Raw genomic sequence first — 24,367 nt, 5'->3', positions numbered from 1 at the left:
AGATTTCTAAATCCAAATTTGAGGTTAGTAAACAAAAGCTACAAAGTTATTGCACAGATGTTATTTTATAAATTAGCCTTATACACAGGCAATTTTTTAATTTATTTGTTCTTTTGACTCGATCTAAAAGGGTATATTATGCACACACGTATGCACATTAATTTGTGGGGATGGGAGGATATGTATCTACTATCTATCTGCTAATCCATAAATAAAAACAGGACTTGGAAATTTTAAAAATTTCTATTTCTGTAAGCTTTAATATTTTTAAATGGTTTTTCAGCAGTTATCAATATCATCAAACAAACAAACAAAAAGAACTGCCCATAGCCATTTGTAGATTCCTGACAACCACTGGCTGTCATTCAGATATAGTACTTGCTTAAATTTATCCATTCAAAGCAATGCTTTATTTCAATACTACTGCAATTTCTCGATTGTGTATCTGTCTGGGCACTGATGACTTTTTTTTTTTTTTTTTTTGAGTAGTATCCAGCCAAACAAGCAAGATCTTGGGAGATTTATTTTCAAGAATATCTAAATCAGCCAGGTAGAGAAATCCTTAAACTGGGCTTCTCTACATTCATCTGTAATCACTTATTTCATAATTGTATCATTAACTTCATACACAGCTATACTTGTAGAGCTCCTTTTAATTTTGTCCAAAGGAAATATTTCTAAAATTGGCACATGAAGAATCTTGGCATATGGATGAAAACTCTGTATCTTCTTTGTGTTTAATGTTTGCAGTACATAAACACACCGTCCTTAACAAGGCATCACAATCTTCATGACTTTCCCTACGATGTTACTTAAAGATATTGCTTTAGTTTGTGGAAGCAGCGAGCCAATTCTCCTTCTGGGCTTTGGACTTTCAACTGCCCCACTGGGGAGCTACAGGATTATTTTAAATAATAAACTTTCTTACTAAGAGGTAATGATGAAAGTGATCTATTGATCTAACAATGGTCAATAGATCTTTCTTGTGACACAGGAATGTTTCTCAGCAGCAGAGTTTGATTACAATATGAAATTATGCTCTCCGCTTTCTGTGGTCTTAAAATAGTAATTTCCATTTTCTAAATCACTAAAATCACTAATATCTATGCCCAGAAGGATTTATTTATTTATTTATTGATGAATAAGATAAAAGATAATATTACCTCCAAGTTTCTAGGAAACATTATCACATTTCTACCCTGGCTGAACACAATCTTCTTTTGAAAGAAGCAATACAAGAAACTGAAAGTTGTATACAAGCTTGTGTAGCTAGAAATATCATCATGTACATTTCAATAGGCCATTAGCTCCACTGCTGGCACAGACCTCAGATAACTGAAATTATCCAGACTGTTTAGTATTTTACTTGGAGACCTCCAAGGATAACGTTAAGCTTTTAAAGTAACATTCTATTCTGCATAAATGCTGGAATTATATTATATAAAGACTGTGATGCTTTTGTAGAGATGCTCTACTTGGAAAAAAGGAAAGGGAAGGGAAGGGAAGGGAAGGGAAGGGAAGGGAAGGGAAGGGAAGGGAAGGGAAGGGAAGGGAAGGGAAGGGAAGGGAAGGGAAGGGAAGGGAAGGGAAGGGAAGGGAAGGGAAGGGAAGGGAAGGGAAGGGAAGGGAAGGGAAGGGAGGGAAGGGAAGGGAAGGGAAGGGAAGGGAAGGGAAGGGAAGGGAAGGGAAGGGAAGGGAAGGGAAGGGAAGGGAAGGGAAGGGAAGGGAAGGGAAGGGAAGGGAAGGGAAGGGAAGGGAAGGGAAGGGAAGGGAAGGGAAGAAGGGAAGGGAAGAAGGGAAGGGAAGGGAAGGGAAGGGAAGGGAAGGGAAGGGAAGGGAAGGGAAGGGAAGGGAAGGGAAGGGAAGGGAAGGGAAGGGAAGGGGGGAAGGGAAGGGAAGGGAGGGAAGGGAAGGGAAGGGAAGGGAAGGGAAGGGAAGGGAAGGGAAGGGAAGGGAAGGGAAGGGAAGGGAAGGGAAGGGAAGGGAAGGGAAGGGAAGGGCCAAGGGAAGGGAAATGGGAAAGGAATAGTGAAGGGAAGGGAAGGGAAAAGGGACGCGAAGGTAAGGGAGGGAAGGAAGGAAAGAAGGGAAGGGAAGGGAAGGGAAGAAGGAAGGGAAGGGAAGGGAAGGGAAAGGGAAAAAGGGAAGGGAAGGGAAGGAAAGGAAAGGAAAGGAAAGGAAAGGAAAGGAGAGGGAAGGAAAGAAGCGGAAAGGACAGGACAGGACAGGACAGGACAGGACAGGAAAGGAAAAAAAAAGGAAAGGAAAGGCGCGGAAAGGAAAGGAAAGGAAAGGAAGGAAAGAAGAAGGAAAAAAAGGAAAGAAAGGAAAGTGTATGAAAGGAAAGTGTAAGAAAGGAAAGGAAAGGAAAGGAAAGGAAAGGAAAGGAAAGGAAAGTGTCGGACAGGAAAGGAAAGGAAAGGAAAGGAAAGGAAAGGAAAGGAAAGGAAAGGAAAGGAAGTAAAAAAAGATACACTGGCCACTTCTCTCACCAATATTTTTATTGACATCTTTCAGCAAAAAGACAAATGAGCTGTGTTTTTGTGATCCTGCTCCAGAACTGTATTTCCACATTTTCCACTGCAGAGCTGAGTAATTACCTTTGGCTGAATACTGCTTTGCAGAGTGCCATATACCATTTTTTATATGTTATCATACTTAGCATGTGTTTTAAAATTCTCTCTTTCCTCTACTCTATCTAATTATTTTATTCATATATGAAGAATGTATTACTTGTTTCTTAACCTTCTTTGTCTTAATCTCCAGTAACAGCACAGTAACTCACTGATATCATTTTATATATTCTATGCTTATGCATGTTACAGAAAACATAACATAAGACTAGCTGTAAAGTAGCATCAAAAAAACTATTTTTCCGATACACACTACCCTGTTTTCAACACAGTGCAATAGTCAAAATTTAAGGGAAAGGGAAAAAACAAGGCAAACATGGAATAACTCTTACTCTAGTTTCTTCGACTTTCCACAATTACTTATCTAGGGACTTACAGAGCCAAAAGTAGCAGTAGTGTCCAGTGGAGACCTTTCTTCCTTAAATGTTGGTAATTACTGAGAGGTTAGGGGCCAGAACATTCACTGGCAATGAATTACATATTTTTCTTATTCATAGTCCATGCTTCTTTTCATTTCTTTTAAATACTCTACCTGAAAACATTCAAATTGCCATATTCTTTTATAAAAAGTGAATAACCATTCATTAGTCTCCTTCCTCTGTTGTTCATGACTTTCTAGACTTCTAGAAAGATTATCTCCATAGTATAAAATATTTATATTTTTACCTGTTCCTTTCCTAATAATGTATTATATTGAAAGAAGGTAATGTTGAAACTAGCTCTCAAAGAGTCTTACCTACTGTCATTTGCATTTTGAAATTCATAAAATTTCTTATTATGAAAGACGGGATTACACCTACATTAAATCTTATACAGAGAAAGATAAAACACCTATGTCTTGAATCATGTAGGCCTTGTTAAGGTAAAACACTGTTCACTTATGTGAAGTTATAGCATGCCTGAAGTCCATTACCCCAGGCATTTACAGCACATTAAATTTAAGGCACTTTTGAAAATGGAAGCTTATCACATTTGAAAGGTTTTGTCTAACTTGCTCCCTGCTTGCATAACTGACCACAGTGTTGATAAGAGAAGCAAAAAAATAAAATAAAATAAAATAAAATAAAATAAAATAAAATAAAATAAAATAAAATATTCTGTTTCCTACTGAAAGGAAGGTCATATAATAACAAATAATATACACAAACAAAAAATAAGCTAGTAGTGTTTATAGAAGTTTAAATGTTAGTCTTAGCTCTGAAATAAACTTTTTGTTCAAAAATGTTTGCCTGTGATATAAGCCAACCTAAATGAGTATCTAAAAGTCTCAAATTCTGCTGAAAGGCAACTAATTTCCAAAGAATACGTAAAATTTAATTAAGAAAAATCTAATTATAAAATATGCACTAAAGATGTTTTTCAAAAGCAAGAGAACTGTAATCCTCTATAGTTCCAGCTCAATATCAATGCAAACATAGTGTACGAAAGGTAGATGTTTTAGAACTCTTAATGTGCATCTGAAAATCTTAGTATATTCATTTCCTTTGCCAATCCTGACAGAAAATCCTTTTGTTCATCAGCACAGTCATCTTTCCTAACTGCAAAATATTTCATTATCACCCAGACTAGAGCCTTTCATTTTTTCTCTCATTCTGCTTAGCACAAAAAAGCTCAGCTATCTTTAGGATGGAAGCAAAGCCAATATTTTCTGGTTTTCAGTAGTTTTATTTTCTGCCAAAGTAGACAACATGAGCTTTCATGGATGACTTCAGCTTCAGAATTAAACAAGCTCTAAAACATAGGCTAATATTTAGTCACTTCCTTCGGCTTCTTGTTTTTAAAAAATTATGGTTCAACAGGACGAGTCATGGGAATAAAATACATTCTGGCTTTCCACCTATTAACCATATTTGTGAAGATATCCATGTGGGTAATCTTTTGTGAAAATTGTGTCTAATCAGATATGGCAGCAATGAAGACCCTCTATCTCTTCAGGATTTCCCTAGTTGCCCTGCAAGGCTTAGTGCAGCAAAGGCTGGGAAAAAAACTGCCAGTATGCTAGTTGTAGTGTGCTAGTTGTAGTGTGCTAGCCAGTGTGCTAGTTGTAGTGTAGTTTTAGGCTGTCAGTTCAACAGAAATGAACTTTAATATGATATTCTGATTTACAGTACTACTTGTTGCACCTGGCAATATTAGCATAAGCACCTCCTCTTAAAACAAAATGAAGGTAGGCCACTGTGGTTCTGGGGCAGAGGCAGATTCACTCTCTAAATGAAGATTTCCCTAATGCTATCACTCCATGGTAAAAACAAGTTGATGTGTTAATTAGTACCATTTCCAAACCCTTAGCAGCTGGAGGGTGTGGTGGGTTTGAGGGGGCGTGAGGGGGTGGGGGGGTAAATGCATGACAGCATGTTTTAATTTCATAGTTTCATTCACAGAATTTAGCTCTTTTCTTCTGAGGATACCATATTCTGAACTGTCCTCTTTTTTTTTTCTTTCTTTTTTTTTTTTTTTTAATTCATGAATATGCTTGACTGTGTTTTTTGCTGAATTTCACAACTTCATTCTTGAATTTTTGTTTTTTTTTTTTTGTTTTCATGAGCATTTTGAAAATATTCACAAAGATCACACTACGTGAGAAGAGTTTCTGCCACCTTCACAACTCCTTGCTATCCCATCCTCACACTATTTGTCAGGAAGCAGATGGATAGTCCTTATGAGATCTTCCATCCAAGACCCCTGATGCACCCTCAGGCAATTCTCCCAGTTTATGTTAAACAACAACTCCAGAAAAGGAGAAATTCTTCAGCTTTTTTTTTTTTCTTTTTTTTTCCCCTGCATTTGGGCAACCATCACAAGAAAACTTAAGTATGTGCACACATTCACATAGGCCTGCAATTGTAAGACTATTGCTGCCTAGTTACTTTGTTCAATTCACAGATATACTGTGTCACCCTGATGGCTGCTAAAAACAAGTAATAAAGGGACCTACTATCAAACATCCAATAATCTCTTATTGAATATATGTTATTCTATAGTGAAAACATTGCTGTTTACTTTTGTAAATGTTTAACTAGAGTGGAGCAGCTTAATTTTCTGTCCTTATAACCATCAGATGGGTTTTGATGAATAAGAAACCAGTACATAGGGCAACCCCAAAATAAAACAGGAATTTGGAATGGTCTGTAGTAACAGGGGAAAAAAAGGCTTCCAAAAGCATGCACTACAACTTTCTATAGAAGTAATCCTTCTAGCAATCTAGAAGGAAGCAGTCAGGAGAATAAACGAAATCAATGGGAAAACAGCTAGATGCAACATTTCTATCCAACTGAAGCACTTTCCCATGAAACGAGTGGAAAAGGCTCAGTAAAGCAACCCAAGCTGTGTTTATATGAGAATGTGGTACAGTCTTACCTTAAGTTTTGACAAATACAATGTTTAATGAACATTAATGATCACAGAATGATACAACGGCATAGTTATATTTGAAATACCCAATGTCTAGAAACAAAAGGTCACAAATGGGTAAAATTGAAGACATTGTGATTAGCTAACACTGATTTGATATTTAAATGTGACTTTCCTCTGGATAGGTAGGTTTAAAAAGATATTACAAAATCTGATTTAATGCATTTTTAGACACATTTTTCTTAGGCGTATTACAGTCACAAAGTTACTGCAGGCATTTTGAATGTTGTGACTGATAGAGTCTACTGAGATCTGAAGAGAGAAGCTTTAATAACAGTCATATTTTATAGCCTTTCCTTCTCAAGGACATTCAAACTCATAGCAGTGTTGAAAAAATGTTGCACATTTCTTTCCCAAATTTCCATTTTCTTCCCTCAGCTATTTACAGATGAAGCATGCACAAGGCTTACCACTTCCCCTGAATTGTCTCTGTGTATGTTTGCTTCACAGTTACAAAAAGATCAAATGTGGGCATAAATAAAATATTTTAAAAAATCTTACTGTTTTCATGGTATATATAGCCTTTGTAGGTAAGACAGTGTTTTTGGAGTTTTGTTTTTTTGGTAGTGGTGCTTTTTTTTTTTTCCACTAACCACTCTCAGTTCCTTTCTGTGTTCTGCATTTTCATCACTTAAGACCTTTAACACACCTTCATTACTGTTCTCAAACTACCTCCATGCGACCTATGGATTCCCCTCCCCACACTCCCCAAACAAACAAAAAACAAACAGAGTAGTGTAGTCAGGGATATCTGGAGACATGTCTAAGTAGTTCATTGTCTAAAATAGCTCAAGGTATGAAGATGAGCACCAAAAAAATATTAGCCAAAAATCACACTTCTCTGAAAATGGACTCACACAAAAGTACAGTTTTTAAAAATCAGCAAGATATACTCGCTCAGTGCATAATACATCTTCTTTAAAAAAGAAGAATAAATCCACTTTTGCATCCTATTAGTTATGACCAGTCACTGGTCTTATGTTTTGCACATTTTGCACAGTTATATTTTAACTTTCCAGCTTCAGAGATTGAAATACTTTGACCAGAGTGGCTGTGGAGTCTCCTTCTCTGGAGATATTCAAAACCTGCCTGGGTGCCATCCTGTGCAACGTGCTCTGGGTGACCCAGCTTGGAAGGGGGTTGGACTAGATGATCACCAGAGGTCTCTACCAACCTCAACCATTCTGTGATTCTGTGAAATATCAAATGGTCATTCTTACGTAGACTAGAAAGACACGAATATGGATGCTATATAACACCAGAAAGACTAGATAGTTCTAAGCAAGTATATATACTTTTTTTTTTTTTTTTAAATGCATAATTATTAACGGGAAAAGATAATTGTTTTAGGTTCCTCTTTCAATTTGAATGAAAAAAATTACCCATATTTGTACAGGAAAATTTGGTAAGTATAGTAGGCCATGAAAAATGTAAAAATCAGAAATTTATAATATCAGAAATTTATAATAATATAATCAGTAAAAATCAGAAAATATAATTTTACAAATTAGATTCCCTAGGGTTGAGTCTTGATATCGTTTCTTGTTAAGCAACAAAATATGAAACAAGAACAATGACTTTTTTATGTAATAATTGAATGCATGCTGATAATTTCTTAAAAGTTCTGTATGAATTTTACGAACAACTTTCAGTTTCTTAAATGAGTAAAATGTGTATAGCAAGATGGACATAAATGTTTCAGTTAAAAAACAAAAAGTTAGAAACTACTATGATGCAGCATTTGAAGAGCAAATTATTGCCCCTGATTTAGAGCACTCTGATTTTAATTTCCCTAACATACCTGTTTACCTAATTCCTTAATGAATAGGCAACATGGAATTTCTTTTCAAAGATTTACCTTGTTAGTGCCTCATATGATAAATGGTGCTGAATAACAATGAAGTTTTTGCTTCAAAAAATAAACTCCTTTTACAGAATGTGTAAACTTCATTTGCTTCATTGTTATTCATGTATACTTGTACGTACCACAAAGTTCCTAATAGTTTTGCAATGTTTGTTCTGCAAAATAACTTCTATGGGGCTCCTGGACCACAGTGCCTTCTGTCAATGGGTAATTGGCATGCCCTTTCCAGGTTAAAAAAAAAAAAAAAAAAACTTCTTGAAATTATTACTTTGAATTTTTTTATAGTATATTGCTAAATATTGTTAATGAAAACAAATAAATGACAAATTTAGGTGTAAAAACAGTGTAGTGCAATCTTAAAAGATAATTGGAAAAAAAATCAAGGAAAGGCAGATTCTGTAGTGAGATTTTTTGCTAATGTAAACCGGCAAAAATGGTTTGACTTAAAGAGCACTATATTATTTATTCAACGTAGCTAATCTAATCACGCAACTTAGGAAAAATACTCTATCACCAACTCTTTCAGGCAATGAGTATACCTAGGATAAACAGGTTTCTATGGACGTTAACTTAATTGCTTAGCTTTAACATTAGAATGATCTAAAACATTTTTTCTCTAAACAGTGTCCAACAACGTACAACTCTGATTCTTATTTAATTTTGTACTAACATAAGCCACTGACCTGAATGGAAAGTTAGAAAAGGATCATACCTAAACTGTACTATGATTTATCTTATTTCAATATCTGACCCATAAAATGTAGCTGTGAAGGACTAACTTGTAAGAAACTTTACCTAGTGCATGCAGATTTCATATCACATACAGTGTAAGAATAAATACACACAACATAAATCCTCTTAACACTACCAATGAATATATTTCTCTGATAATCTAGGTTGCTTGTATTGACTGAAGATCAAGTACTGACACTGAACATATAGGTAGGAATAGAAGATTTGTTCTGTCTCCAACTAAAAAAACTACTTTCTTCAATGTTTTACAATATGAACTGTTGAAGCAGTACTTAAAATATTTGATTACATGTTTAAAAAGCAATAAAAAAGCTGAAAGATGAACATTGTGAACTATGAGACTCAGATATTTTATGTAAATGTATCATGCTTACTACTGTTATTATTTCTTTTATTATCATGGACTGTTCTGTAAGTCATGTACTAACAGTATTTTTTAAATAACAGCGTAAATATAAGCTGATCCATACAGCTGATACATGTTTAGTTCATGAGCTGGTTGATGTAACTGGTATATATTTAGCTCCTGGAGAAGTATAAAAGCCCAAATGTTCAGTTATAAAGGAATCCTTAATAAATTTACCCAGCTTATTACCTACTAAGAGTGTATATGCACATAAATGTGCATTTTAATGAAAGTGTTTTAAATTCAGCGTCAGTTACCTTAGGACAAAAATAAATAAATAAATAAAACCATACTTGAAAGTAATACTTATTTTTGTATTCAGAGAAATATAACACTTAATTTAAAATATTTTACTGGAAATAAAGAGCTAAATGTGAAGATGGCATGCTTTTCAAAACCTGGAGTAATTCTGTATCTTTTAAACCAAGCTTGATAAAGTTTGCTCAATAAGCTTCTGTAGAGTAAGCAATCGGATAAATACATATCTTCACAAAAAAAAAAAAAGTCCTTATTTATAGGACTGATTGTGATTACCTATTGTGAAAACATGCACCACTCATTTGCTGGTGAGTTTTGAGCAGAATGAGTGAGCATTCTGTTCTGCTGTTTTTGAATTTTTATGTCAGGAACAAGCCTGAGTCATTGACAAATTTATCTTTCCCTCTTAAATTCCTACCTGAGAATTTGAATTCAGTGTGGCAATAAAACTCAGAATCTGGGGAGAAAAACAAACCCCTGATCCATCTACCTTCACTTCCTCTATATAGCTGATGTCAGGAAAAGCAGGGTTCATCCAACCTCCGTTAGAATCATAGAATATCCCGAGTTGGAAGGGACCCATAAGGATCATCGAGTCCAACTCCTGGCACCACACAGGTCTACCCAAAATTTTAGACCATGTGACTAAGTGCACAGTCCAAATGCTTCTTAAACTCCAACAGTGCTGGTGCAGTGCCTACTTCCCTGGGGAGCCTGTTCCAGTGTGCGACAACCCTCTCAGTGAAGAACCTCTTCCTGATGTCTAGCCTTAACCTCCCCTGCCTCAGCTTGACACCATTCCCGTGGTTCCTATCACCGGTGATTAAGGAGAATAGATCGTCGCCTTCCCCTCCACTTCCTCTTGTGAGGAAGCTGTAGACTGCGATGAAGTCTCCCCTCAGCCTCCTCTTCTCCAGGCTGAACAGGCCAAGTGACCTCAACCGTTTCTCTTATGTCTTCCCCTCTAGGCCCTTCACCATCTTCGTCACGCTCCCTTGGACACTCTCCAACAGTTTTACATCTTTTTTGTACTGTGGTGCCCAGTTTTGCCATGCAAGAGTGATCCACTCTGAGCCAAGCTTGTCTAATCTTTCTCCCAACTTCACTCTCCATATAATGCAGAGGAGGCCTAAAACTTGGCTTGCACTAGAAGTTTGGGTTTTAGGTAGAAAAGAGGCCTTTCAATTTTTATTTTTCCAGAAAGTTTGGAAAGCCAAGATTTTTCAAAAAGGAATTGTAAAATAACATTACCATTCCCCTTTTAACTAGGTAAGTAATCATTTTGCATTTCACCTATTACAAAAATAAGGAAAAAAGAAAAGAGTGAAGGAATCAAAAGATTAAAAAAAGGCGGGGGGGGGGATTTTTCTTCCAAAATTACTTTGTTCTTACATAAAACAACATTACATTTTCCACTCATCCATTGAAAAATACAGCAGGGATCATTTGGTGCTAGATTTTGCTACACCCTTTAAATTCAGATCGGTTGTTGTATGACTGGGAAATATCAGAGACATCCATTAAAATATTAAGATAACAGAAAAAAAGAGAAAAAAAATCAACCATACATTAAATTAAAAAAATCTTGAAGTCTCATGAACTACAGATCCTGGAGGTATATTATACTCTCCCTGGACTCTTCAGTCAGTGTTACTGAGTTATAAGAATTAGTGACTCTGACAAACAGGGTTGTTTTTTGTTTTGTTTTGCTTTTTTCATCCTGAATTATCAATAGACATTTTCAACATTCCTAATTTAACTGACATTTAAATCCAGATAACCATTTTATTGATGAAAAAGTTTTAAAAGAGTTTGAGAATGTAAGTACAAATATAATAATATAGACCTTTAGCAAAAATGAATGACTCTACTTCCCCAAAGATAAAGATGAAATTCTGTCAAATCTATAAATTAATCTTCTGATGTGTTGACAACAAAATTTTATTATTTAAGGACCAGCTTTTTTATCCAAAGGCTACAATGTAGGTATGCTTCAAACTATCCCTGTCATAGACATCAGTCACTTTACTAGCCAAGAACTTGTTTTTCTTTAGCCCAGTCAGAAAGACCTAGAAGTGGAAACACTTTAAAAATACATGATCTAAGAATGTGTATTTTATTTGAAAGATGCATAACTAGTAAATCTGCTCATATATGAGTTATTCTATTTCAGTAGCCTTTTCGAAAGACTACAGAAGAATAAGTTTCAAGGAAATCTGAATCCATTCTAATCCAAATCACTTGCAAAATTTTATCTATATATATCTTAGCAGCAGGTGCAAAAAGATCAGTCTTAAGCACCACACCCGTGGGTCAATTCTAATTTTTGCTACCACACACAAAAAAAAAAAAAAAAAGTATTTTTAATTCGTTAAGAATTACCTTTTAATTACCTTTTAAGAATACACTTTTAGAGCTTCTGTTTAGTGTTTTACATAGTATTAGAACACCACCTAGTTTATCCAGAGCTGGCTGAGCTCCAGTAATTGGAATAATGATCATTACATGTTTGTTCTGTTCTCTTTGCATTACTGAAAGCTCTGGCTGTTTAAATTGAAGGCACTATATAAACGTTAGACTATTATTACTGTAGAATAAAGGACCCAAAAGACTCAGGGAAAAAAAGCATAAAATTATAAGCATTAATATGATAGTGATCTTTGTTTCTCTATATTCCAATTCAGACGTGACTGCATAATGATATTATGTTATCATGTTGTTTAATCTAATCTTCCAACAAACATTACAGCATAACATTATAAAAAGCTTATTCGGGGAACACTAATTTGCCTTGCAGATTGCAGAGTATGGAAATAAGGCACCTTCTAGTTTCTCTTTTCCGTTATTGACAGAACTGCTAGCAATTGCTCCTCTGGAAGAGATTAAAGAGAGTGAAGGTTAAAACTAAGAAAGAGAAAAGGTAAATAAATTAAGTAGGGGACAAAGACCTGCAATTATTTGCAATGACTGCAAAATATTTGATTATTTTTTTCTAAACCAAAAGGGGATTTTCTCTTCTACAAAACAAAACAAAGCAAAGCAAAATAAATAAAATAAAATAAAATAAAATAAAATAAAATAAAATAAAATAAAATAAAATAAAATAAAATAACATTTTAGTTAGAAAATGCTAGTAAAACTCTTTTTCTCTGGGTTCTTATCTCCATTGACATAAACCATTTCATTTGTCGACCACATTTAAATAGCAGGTAATACTTGAACTTTGCATCACTTCAGAGGACAAGTAGCAGCCAGAAAATAGTGAGTTATACTTCTCACCACCCAATCTATCGGACAATTGTGTGAAAATTCTTTTACAAAGCTGTTGGTGCTCCAAACACCGGCTGAAAGGATCTGGGGAGATTCCAGACAGCCCACACGAATGAAAGTTTTCTTAACCTACATTAAATCTTGATAATGCAATAATGAGTCTTTTAAAAGGATCATTCTAATTCCCCTATCTAGTGCAATAAAGACTGTATACAGCTAATCTGCTTTGCCCTTTCAATTAAACTCGTCCAGGACGTTCTACGTAGTCAGCACCCTGAATGAGTCATTAAAATTCTCGTTCTGTAAGAGTTGTGTGCAGCGCACTGTTGTTTCTAAATTCCATTAAATCCAAATGGTCTTTATCGCCCCATGACCACTGTGACTTCAATCAGCCAATTTAATTACCTTACCAAATTGTCAGCAGAAGCAGCAAAGAAAAACAGGAAGGGCTGTGACGTTATCAAATTGAAATCTTCCTCTGCGCTGTTTAATCTGGAGCAGTCAATAACAATGCTTCTCACCTCCTTGCTGCCTTCCCGAGGCTCTTAACCTTACTCTTCTTTCAAAGATTTCTGTTGCTGTTTATAAGACTGATTTTGAACTCGTCTCCGTGAGGATGTTAACACGTATTGAAAGCTTCTAGTCCTTGGCAGTAAAATATTCGTTGGCTCTAAGTACTGGAATTACCAAACCACGGACCTCTAGGGCTGCTACAACAAGTGTTTACTTTGCAGATATTCATCGCACTCTGGATCGGAAGGCAGGCTGCCTTCACGACCAAAACCAGCTATGTACGGTCTCTCGTTTCTCTCTTAAATACACGCGGAAAGGTTGCATCCTTCCACGAAAGAGTGTCAGTGCAAAATCCAGAGGAAAGAAACTGCACATCAAAGAGATCTAATGCATGTCCATTCCGGTAAATCTCTAGCTGATCACCCAGCGGCTATTTATCACTTGAGCTTGTCTCATAACCTTTTGCAGAGGCTTAGCTCTCACTGCTTTTCCACGTCTTTGCTGGTTTTAGATGGCAAAAATGGTCACTTGAACCTCAGAAATGTATGGCTCGACAGCCACCGGCAATTGCACAAGCCGTGGACGCAGTGAGCTGGCCTCCTCGCTGGTTTTGCCAAGCCCTGTCTCGGGAAAACAGTTCTGTGGAGATAAACTCAATCCGTTTGAGTCAAAGGAGCTCAGTTAAGTAGTATGGCAGATTACACCCCTGCCGCACCTTCACGAGAGAAGTCTCCAAAGTGCAGAGTTCCCCTCTCTAAGTTCCCACACTGGATTTGAGAATGAGGTCGTTTTCTATTCGATCCCAAAGATCATCCACATGATCATCCACAGTTCTGCTTTGCAACTATTCTTATTGTTTTCCTTTTGTGTAGCAAAACGGGAAAGTGTTAAGTTTTGTAGTGATTTGGTGCGTTGGCTTTGTTTCTCTTTTTTGTTTTTCTTTTTTCTTTTTCTTCAGAAAAGAAAAGGTCAACAGTAGGAAATTATTTTGTGAAGAGTTCAGAACTCTACCTTCATTCATTGAAAAGTATTCTACCTCTTTCCTCTTGGTTTCATTTTGTTTTTAAATTGGGGGTAGGCGAACCCTCCTTCCCTTGAGCCCCCCCCCCACCCCTTTTTATATATATAATCCATTCAAACCAGCAACACCCATCTCCCTTTCTCATCTGCTTGAAGCCAGGATTCACTGGAAATACCCACAACGCCAAATCAGCGACTAGGCAAGGCTACAGACACGGGCCTCTGCTTTTCTTTACTTTTCTTTTTGAATGTGCTGAAGTAAGGAGAAAAAATGCCCGGAAACGTGGGGAAACTCTTAGCAGGCCAGTGGGCTCCCTGAGGAGGAGATCCTTAGTCCTTCGCACACTTTCACTTGAGTTACCTGATGGGGAATTAGGAAACGCAAGGGCCAAACCGCTTTCACCTCCTGCTCACTGCTCCATATTCAAACCTTTGATGTAGGGAGGTTGCCCATCCGTGTAGGATGGGCAGGGTTTTGTTCCGCATTGTTTTCGGCAGCAGACACAAGGCCCGAAGCGGGTAATTTAAATAAAGAGTATTTTAGAGTAGTCCAAAGGAAGGAGAAAGCATAGGAACGGGGAAGAAAATAGGGGTTTTAAGTAGCCCGGCGTCTTACTGCCTTGGGCAAGACGAGGTTGGCTTGTGTAAACACAGGTGAAGAGTTGCTGATGGCTAACAGCTCTTAATGGCTTGTTCATTCAGCCTCACGAGTGCTGGGGTGCCCCGAGGGGAGCAAAGACAGAAGCGAGCGGGGCCCGGCGGGGCCGGGGCTGGGGAGCGGAGCGGCGGCCCGGCCCGGCCCGGCCCGGCCCGGTCGCGTTACCGGGACTTCCCGGGAGCTGCCGCCGGGCTCTGCTCTTCCATGGGAGCAGCGAATGGGAAAGCTACGAGACGCAATCCCCGATAATGGGGCGGATCCGCCGACGGGCACAGATTTGGGCTTTTGTACGGTGCCAAATGATAAGGAAAAGGTTTCCGTCACGCTTAGCTATGGAGAGACAAATGCTAGGCACCTGCTTTTCTCCTTCCCCAGGCTGGGACCCGGCCTTTATCCACATCAGTCGTATACACTTAGGTTTAATTCACCAATGTTTTTTGTTCCTGTTTGAAACCCTCGAGTGTGGTGGGTACAAGCCTCACTCTCAGCGGTCCCTGGGCTTGCCCGTGGGAAGCGACTCACAAACGGCGGAGGAGGGGGGCTGGCCGCAAACTCCATGAGGCGAGGTGGCACTTAGGAAGGGTGGTGGTGTGATGCCCAAATACCACGTTGCCACACTCGAATGCCACCAGGGAGTGACTGATGCCATCGCACCAGCCTCTCCCCGTGCCTGCTCCATAAGGCACGGGCAAAAATAACCCCTTGCCTTTGACCCAGGCGGCTCGACTTCCCTGTGTGGTTGCTAAAAGGTATCTGAGAGTATGTGAGAGAGAGAGAGAGAAAGGACGTGCTGGCTAGTCCCAACAATGACAGAAGCCGTGGGAAGGACAATGCGAATCCACGGTGGTTAATTTGCACAGGAGGAATGAGGGGGCTGCAGCTCTGGCAGGCTTCAAGCTCTCCCCCGTTGCCATAGCGCTGCTGGCTGAGGAAGAAGAACGGGGGCTGGCAGGCTGCCTTCTGGAGGGAATCTCCTCAGCCCTCGCTTCTCGGGAAGGACTCCACGGGAAGGCACAGGCACACCAGTCCCCCAGTCGCAAGGACACTTGGAAGAGACAGCACAGGAGCCCGGAGGGGACTGCAGGGAATTCCCCTCTCAGAAATAACCAAAGCTCTTCCACAAATCTCCCTCTTCCTTCCCTCCTCCCCGCCATGCCCTACGCACAGAGATGTCACCCTCTGGGGAAGGGGCTGGGCGGCTCTGGCGGTCAGAATCGCTCCGCACCTGGACCAAGCTAAACCCGGACTCCTCACAGCAGGGATGTGCAACAGGCCCGGCTGAGCAGGGAGAAAGCCTTCCTCGGGCTCTCTTACGTCTAAGATCTCCCATACTAAAATAAGCTAAACAACCATCCCTTGCTTCCAAGCCTCACGGTTGGGTTGGCGACAATTCTTTTTACAGACAAGAAAAAGCAGTCCGTGCTTCAGAAGCAGGCTCATACTTCGCTGCTACAAACAATGAAGTTAGCATAACCCGTTAACCGACTAGATGACCCGGAGGCAGTTCGGAAGGGAAGTTAGCCTAGAAAAATACGCTCCTGTGCCACCATGTCACTGGGTGCCGGAGTCCCGCTGCACCAGCCTTGAGTCTCGGGATTATTGATTATTCGAATCATTGCCAAAATGCTGCTCGCCAGGGCTGTCTCTACAGGTACGTTAGACCAATAGTTCAGAGAGGATGCTAACCTAAAGGAGGAATGCTCACCTCTTTCTAATGGTGTTGCCGGGAAGAGGCTTGTTTACATAGCTACCCTTGAGAGTAATTCAAGGGTTCTGGATACCGAACCTCGGCCCCGTCTATGAATCCCGGTCCGGGGAAGGACGGACAGCTGGACAGTGCCGGACCGCAAGCAGCCCCGGCGCTAATTTCACGGCCATGACTATGGAGCAGACTGAATGCAAAATAAGCCCCGCAATGATATACGGACCCGTTTAGCCATGTCCAAAGAAACAAGCATTCCTGAAGACGGTTGCTAGGAGCAACGTGCCTTAAGCACCACCTTTAGATCAGATGGAAGCAGAAAATAAGTGCTACTAGGAATTCAGCACACGAGATCAGTAACAGCCTGGTGACTTCTTCATCATTACCAACCTTCCCCACATAAAAGTGTATGCGGGGGGGAATTTAAGCAAAATTAGAGGCAGACAGAGGCGCTACTCCCAGGCGAAGACAAGAGCTTTTAGTGCCCCACGGAAAGGGTTGTAGCGGCTGCTAACACCTTACATCAGCCACTGTAACACCCCCTCCAGCCACGCTCCCGGCAGGCACAGAGGATGCCGCTTGTCTGAGGGTGCAACTTCCGGGGTGCCCCCTTGCCCGCTGCGCCTGCGGTGTCCGTGTCTGGGCGGGCGCGGACCGTGCGCGGGGGTCCCGCCGTGGGGCTCGGCCCGGAGGCGCTCCCCGGCCAGCACATCCCGCCTCGGAAGTGAGGTTTACTTTCCCTTCCGTCCTCCCCTTGCTTACTGTAAAACTTCTGCAGAGGATGCACAGCGGCCGAAATTCCTCCCTCGCTTGCTTTCTTATGCACACGCACACATGCGCGGACACACGCAGAGCTGTTAAGGTTAGTTGCATGGTCCGGGTGGGATAGTCTTTAAACTGTGAAACCGCTCTGCTCATCTTGAAATTTCATTCCGATCGATGTTTTTTTTCTCCCTCCCTCCCTCTCCCTCTCTGTTTTTTTTTTTTTTTTTTTCTGGAGTGTGGGTAGGATGGGGGCATGTTGGACCTCTTAGAACTTTCTTCGCATATAAAAGCCGTGTTTTTGAAGAGTGCCGGAAAGGCTCTTTCGCGATCACGGAGCAAGGCATAAACCATCTCTTGTTTAAACCTAAAGGCCATCGAAGTGGCAAACGCTGCCCGGGAAGCCAGCCCGCAGGTCTCACATTACAGCGTCGCGCCCATATGGAGTCGGCTCGGATGGAGCAGGGACGCGCGACCGAAACTTAACAACTAGTTGACAGATTTTAACTGATCAAGCACTGTGTTAGCCGTGCTTTCCACTACTATGGAAACAAAAAGGTACATTACGAGGAAGCCACGCAAGCTCCGCAGAGCCTTAGGCAAACGCGTTTGCCAGTCATTTTTCTCTCCATTGTTATTATAATTATCATCACCGTGCCGTTACTACGGCTACAATGAGCTGCAGAGACAGAAAAAAACACACAGCAATTCATCCCTCCGGATGCAAAATGCACAGGGACTTCGGTGCTTGACTCCGGTAGCACGTCCCAGCTCTCCCCCAGCACCCCCTTCTGAGTCAATCCTACGTAAATCGCATTCAGGCTTAAACGCACAATGAAAAAGTGTCGGGAAATCTTACCAAATCTTAATACATGTGTAGTTCCTTGAGAATATCCAATCCACAGTAAGCAAAGAAGGAGTCTAATGGTGCATCTGAAGACTGGATTAGTTAGAATAGGGGAAATAATCTTCATGATGTTTCTATGCACACACGCGCTGCCTTACTTCCCCCTTCTAAGCCGTCAGGTTTCCCGGTCGGGTGAGAATGAGGATACGTAAACTGATGGCCCTCAGACACGATCACGGCATGGTCACAGACAGAGGAGAGAGTCTACGCTTCCCAAACCCATTAGCAATCCCTGCATGTTCTTCATTCACTGCGCCAAGGAGCAACCTTCAACTGCAAGGAACGGTGGGACATCCATGTTAGTCGGGGGAGAATCCTTGAGAAATCCAAACACACACAATGTCCAGCCGAGTAAACCTGGGAGGCAAGAAAGGAGGAAAATCAATAGGTAATCCAGCTCGAGAAACCGCTGAGGTATCGCCACATAGCGAGAGTCTATGAGCACCAGCCGTTTTACTGGCGAAGCTTTTGCCGTGCTCCCATTCTACTGCACTGCTGCACAGCTTCTGACGCGAAGCCAAGATTAAGTGAGAGAAATTGAGATAGCTCTTCTCGTCTTAAGGCTGCCTGCCAGACAGCCTTCCCAATTCCTATTATGCAACTGATCTGATCGCCTAGTGTTCTCGGAGGAAAAAAAAAACAGCCCGGTTTTATATACGTGTTTTTAATTGTTATTAGTATTTCGGTTGTTCTGGGCAATATCTGTAAGGATCTGTGGCGGGGGATGGGGAGGGAGAGGAGAGGGCTGTAGGAGAGAAGGGAATCGGCTTTATAAAAATCAATTCATGCATTTTAATAGCTGACAGGCTGGGTCGAAATCACTTAGCTTTAGAGTTGTGAAAGAGAAGGCTGACAACAAAGTCATGCAGGTTGTCAGAGCAACGTTTAGGCTAAAAAAAGATCTTGATATTTACGTTCGCTAACTGTTACTTACTCACTTTAATGCATGAAATAGGATAAATGTGGTAGTTTTTATATTGTCTGTCCTTAGGAACTTGCCACGGACTCAGTGATTACAGAGCACCAGCCTGCTTCTGCAAGGTAAACAGGAACAGGCAGCGCTACAACAGCCTTGTTGAATGCACGGACTTGTATTTCAGTTTCACTCAACTTGCTTGAAATTTCAGTATTTTTTAAAAAGACAGGAACTTGCGGATTTACCAGTTTGTATTTTGCACTCTATTCTGCCACTCTCTTTTTTTTTTTCACACACAGCTTTCCTTTCACTCTAGTATTATCGAAGTATTGTTGTTCCTCCCTGTACTGAGAGGTGTATGTAGTTTGTCATTTTGTGGTCCTCAGTGAGAACAATAGCAGTCTCTAGTTTGATAACGGGATACTGAGTTTGTATCTGCAACTGCAGCCATGGACTTTTGTCTTTTGGCCAGGTGTTCCAAAGAAGATAAACTCACTCTCTGGACTACTTCAGATTTTTCTCGGAAATACAATCAGTTATGTGCTTGTTACCATTAAAATATGTTGAACCAGGACTGTCAGACTTTGCAATCCAAGTGAAGCTTTTGCTGAACCTACTTAAGCATTATTACAAATATTAAAAGACAATTCCTAGAGTCCCCACAAGGAAATGAATTCATTTTATTCTATATTCTGCCTACAGAGGTCTTTTGTCTCCTTTATCTCCGTCGTTGCCTTTTATTACCAAAGAAAATATCACTGAGAGACTTCCCCCACACATACATATAGATGAACACAGAATAAACCTGACCTTACAGAAATAAATACCAATGATGCCAAGCTAATGAGAATAGTCTGTGGAATCTATCAGAAGGAGAGCATGGCAAAGGTGAGTTCCAGTTTATTTTTAAATGACATCTGTGTATCTTGGACATGTAAAGAAGTAACAGCAGCATTTAATTTATTACTTTTAATGTTGGTGCTCTGTATCCCTGAAAGTGTTAGCAATTCACAGTAACTTTTTTTTTTTTTTTTATCATTATGGCTTATGATTTTCTCTGCATGCATTTACTTAAAACTCTGTAAAACGCTGATGAAAAGAAATGTACATTCTGTTAAGGGATTATTAAACATCATCGATTTTTTTTTTCTTTAAGATGGAGGCATAACTGCAGTGTCAAAAATAAGTATCATGAATGGCTAGTTCTGCAGTCTAGCAGAGAATTCAATCAGACGATTTGACTGTTGGAGCACTTTAAAAAGAACACCTAGCGTTAAAAGCAAGGATATCTAGCGACTCCTTCAGTTGACACTTAGAATATCTCCCATAAATAAATAAATAAATAAAAATGCACAGATCGAGATGCTCTTTCTTATATTTGCTGTCTTTTTTTTTTCTGTTCTACTTGTTCATATTTTATCTGAGTCCAAGGAGAAATAAAACTGACATGCATGAACACTGTGAATGTTCTTTTCCTTCCTCATCTTTCCCGCGGTGTTACTGAAATAAAGGACATGAGGCATTTTTTTAATTCTGACTGCACATATTTGACTTCCTGTCAAAATTGAATTTTTAATTTAACTTAGCACTGGTAAGCATTTCTGAAAGCATATGATTCATCGAGAGCTTTAGCACAATTGACAAGACAAACTTTGGGCAAAGCGACCCCTTTAATAAGTCTGATTTTCTGAGGTCTCTTGAAATAACAAATAAATAAATAAATGCAGCTACCTGTAATCAACCCCAGCAGAGCTCCTAAGACTTCCTAACTCACCCAGGCATTGCTATCACACCTGGAATGACAAACCAACGTATGATCAATCCCTTGCACTGCTAACCACTCAGCTGCCCCCCGGACCCTCCAGCCGCACGGATAAGGCTGAGGCCGAGTTTTCCCCTTTCCTCCACCGACGACAGCTGAGAGGCACCAGGGACAGAGCCCGGCCCGGCCCGGCTCGGCTCGGCTCTGCACGGCTCGGCTCCTTCAGCACCACGGAGAGCGCTGTCGGCCCCGCCGGCCAGCCCCCGCGCCGCCAGGTCGCGCCAGGCGTCCCAACGCCCTCGCCAGTCGTTTCGCGACACGGAAAGGAAATCACGATATGCCATCGGCATCTCTACAGGCACGTCTGGTAGCCTCGGCGATGCCAGCTGGCCCGCTGCCTTGTGGTGGTTTGTGGGATCGGGAGGAGTACCGCTCTCCTCCTCTGAGATCACCATCGCCTCATGCCCCGTGCCAACGCTACCCCTCCCTTCGTTCACATCCTAGCGAGCTCGTAGTTAATCGAGATTTACTTCCCCAAGAATATCGGTTCCTCATCAAAAAGTAAATCTTGCAAGACATTGGATGTTTGGAAGTCATTGAATATGCGGTGACTGAAGACTATTTATAGACTATACAATTAACTACAGCCTCCGACTTCACCACCCTAGACTCCTTTTCTCCTAATTGGACTTTAGCTTCTTTTATTCTTTGTGAGAGGGAAGGGTAATCTTTAAAACCATACTTTGGTCCACCCTCCAGAATAATTTTAACATGAGACCAGGAAAATGTTCCTAACTCCTTTCATATTTCCTTCCCTCTAAGACATACAGTTCAAAGGTTGGAGATCCGTAATAAAATATTCTGCTGGAGAAGCTGGTTTTGTCTCTCGGGGGCTTGTCACCGCTGTTATGCAGGTCTTCTCAGATTAAAGTCTTTATGAAACTGCCCTTTTCACTTCAGTGATCAGCAACTGGAAAATCTACAATTCCTTAGCTATATGTTTTAATTTCTTTTACATTTTGGCCACCTATAGCAGGCATAGTGATAATACATTTTTAATACACAAGGACAATGTTCAAGCGAAGCTGGTATGAAAAATAGCATTCCAGCTATAGGGGGGAAAGGAGAATAGATCCTCTAAGGCCTTTAAATCTTTTCTGGGTAATAAAAGCCTACTAAATTCTTTAGGTATGTGTCAGGTATAAATGGTGATCTTATGTACCTAATGTTTCATTTGGAAAGGAGAGATATGTGATTCTGATTACCTTATTACATCAGGCACTTTTTTTCCTTCAGAACATATTTTCATGTGCTGTTATCATAATAAAAGTTAATCCAGCTCCAGCTAGCTGCCACCTACTGGGATGTGTAGTTTTACCATATCACTTTAAAAAGGAAATGGCTTTCATTTTCAGGTCATATCTATGTGTCTAAGAACAGATGATAGGGTTTTTTATATCACTTAATCTACAGTTTTGTCCTCTCCCAATATCAACTGATATAAATTCCTTATGTATTTAACATTTGATCCCCAAAGCTTTGTTTCTCGGGCATTTTCCGGCAAATTCTTGCAAAGACTCACATGCCACCACAGTCCTCCCAGTGTTGCAATCTGGTGTGAGGAGAGCCACAGCTTACCGCAACACCTGACCAGCCTCTTCAGATCTCCAGACACAAGTATTGCAGCTTTGCTGACAAAGCAGTAACACAGTCCTCCCTTTTTAAAGGTTTGCCTAGGTATTCGGATGAATGTTGATATTATCATTGAAAAACACATTGTGGCCCACTTGCACTTCACTCCCATCCGCTCTAAAAACCATAGGTTCCCCTCTGTCTGTTATTAGCTCAGTCCAAATTTACAACCAAGTTTCTGCTACGCTGATGATTAATGACATTTTAAGATGGTAATTAATTTTTAGCTAGCGGAAAGACGTGCATTTTAATTAACGAACTGAGTATGCCATAGATTAACTTGTTCAGGCACTTTGGGGTATCACAGCAATGCACTTTCCTAGCAGGTTTAAGCAGCGAGAAGAAACATTTATGACATTATCTGCAGATCAGCCTTTCGTCCCTTCAGTTTTCTTTGGGCTGGGGAAGCTGTGAACGATTTCGGGGAGGGAGGAAGGATGTTTAACGTTCTCCACGCTCTACTCCACCAAAAGTTTCTAAGGAAAACGTGAAGAGAGGTTTCATTATAATGTATCCTTTCCTTTCCAGTGCGAAAAGGCTCTTGCAGTCATGCCGCCACACTGTAGGCAGGAATGTCTCTTGCTTCACACAGAGAGTGTCGGCTCCCTGGCTGGGTTAGCGACGGATGCTTTCCCAAAGAATGCCGAATTTGTTCAGAAATGAACCACCGGAGTGCCGAGCAGCCGAGAGATGGGTGCCGGGGTAGGGCCAGGAGGAGACCCCACGGAAGTAGCGACTCCTGTCCACCCACAACTCTAGCGAAGTTGCAGCCCGTTTCTCACCTCGCCTCCCCCGAGCGAGGGGGGGCACCACCTCCAGGCTCTCTTCTCGGCCACCCCGAGCCCGGCCGCGGAGCAGAGCCCGGGGCTACCGCGGGAGCCGGGCTGGGGGCAGCGGGGGGGCTGCGCTGCCCTAACCCCTCGCCCCCACTTTCCACCCCTCTGCCCCCAGCTTGGGGCTGATGCGGAGCAGCGCAGGGAGGAGGGAGTGGAAGGAGACAGAGCCCGGCATCAGGATCCGGCCAGCCCAGCGGTGCCCGGGTCTTCCAGCTCAGCGCCCCCCTTTGCCTGGAGACACCTGGCCGAGGGACAGCGCCGTGGGCAGCGCTCGGCACAGCGCAGCGACGGTGCTTCCCCCCCCGCCGCCACCGCCCCCCCGCAGCCCCTCACTCGCATGCAGCCCCTCCGGCCGTGGCGGCCAGCCGGAGACCCCGGGACATCATCCTACCTTGAGCTGCGGGCGGGGAAGCGGGGAGGGAGAGGAAGGCGGAGGCGGGGGAAGGAAGGGCGGTGGCAGGACGCCGGGGAATGCCCGGGCTGCGGTGCAGCCGGCGTCCGGGCACCACTAACGGCAGCGGCAAGCGGCGGCCGAGGGAGGGAGGGAGGGAGGGAGGGAAGGAAGGAGGGAGGGAGGGAGGGAGGGAGCGAGGGAGGGAGGGAGAGAGGGAGGGAGGGAGAGAGGGAGGAGAGGAGGGAGGGAGACCCGCCTCCCGCCGGGAGCGCTGCACAGCGCCCTTTAAAGGAGCAGAAACCCGCTTCCTCCGCGGCCGCCGCTCCGCTCTCGCCGGAACGCCGAGCCCCCGGCCGGCGGCAGGGCTCCACGGGCGGCCGGCGAAGCAAAAACGCTCCCGGCTCTCCCTCCCCCGCCGCAACCCGAGGGGCCGAGCTCGCCCGGAGGCGCCTTTCCAAGGCACGAAAAGTCTGATCGGGGTCCCCCAGCCCGTTTTGCAAACACAGACAGAGGTGTGTGTGTGTTTGTCGGGGGGGCTTCGGCCTTACAGGACGGCGCCAAGCGACCTCTCCCCGTCCCCGCTCCGACCCGTGCCCACGGGGGTGCCAGA

General features: G+C 41.8%; 1 protein-coding gene and 1 long non-coding RNA gene across 9 annotated transcripts in view; one reads left to right on the top strand and one right to left on the bottom strand.

Annotated features, from left to right (window-relative positions):
• Positions 1-24,005, bottom strand: part of GRIK2 (glutamate ionotropic receptor kainate type subunit 2) — a 411,568-nt gene extending 387,563 nt beyond the window's left edge. For 6 of the 8 annotated variants that reach the window (XM_040551173.1, XM_040551174.1, XM_040551179.1 and 3 more), the window contains exons 1-2: positions 23,755-23,891; positions 18,110-18,514 (exon numbers count right to left, since the gene is read on the bottom strand). In XM_040551173.1, the coding sequence (XP_040407107.1) occupies positions 18,110-18,224 (115 nt within the window). In that variant the 5' untranslated portion in view covers positions 18,225-18,514; positions 23,755-23,891. Of the gene's footprint in view, positions 1-18,109; positions 18,515-23,754 lie in introns of all 8 variants that reach the window. The other 2 variants (XM_040551178.1, XM_040551172.1) reach the window with 2 other exon arrangements.
• Positions 24,006-24,085: 80 nt separating this feature from the next.
• Positions 24,086-24,367, top strand: part of LOC121068440 — a 44,261-nt gene continuing 43,979 nt past the window's right edge. Inside the window, exon 1 of the long non-coding RNA XR_005818876.1 lies at positions 24,086-24,269. This is a non-coding gene — a long non-coding RNA (uncharacterized LOC121068440). The remainder of the gene's footprint in view (positions 24,270-24,367) is intronic.

The sequence above is a fragment of the Cygnus olor genome, chromosome 3 (assembly GCF_009769625.2).
Source record: "Cygnus olor isolate bCygOlo1 chromosome 3, bCygOlo1.pri.v2, whole genome shotgun sequence".
In the NCBI taxonomy this organism is placed as follows: Eukaryota; Metazoa; Chordata; class Aves; order Anseriformes; family Anatidae; genus Cygnus; species Cygnus olor.
The sequence above is the reverse complement of the archived record's forward strand: the minus strand, read 5'-3'. Positions and strand labels throughout refer to the sequence as shown.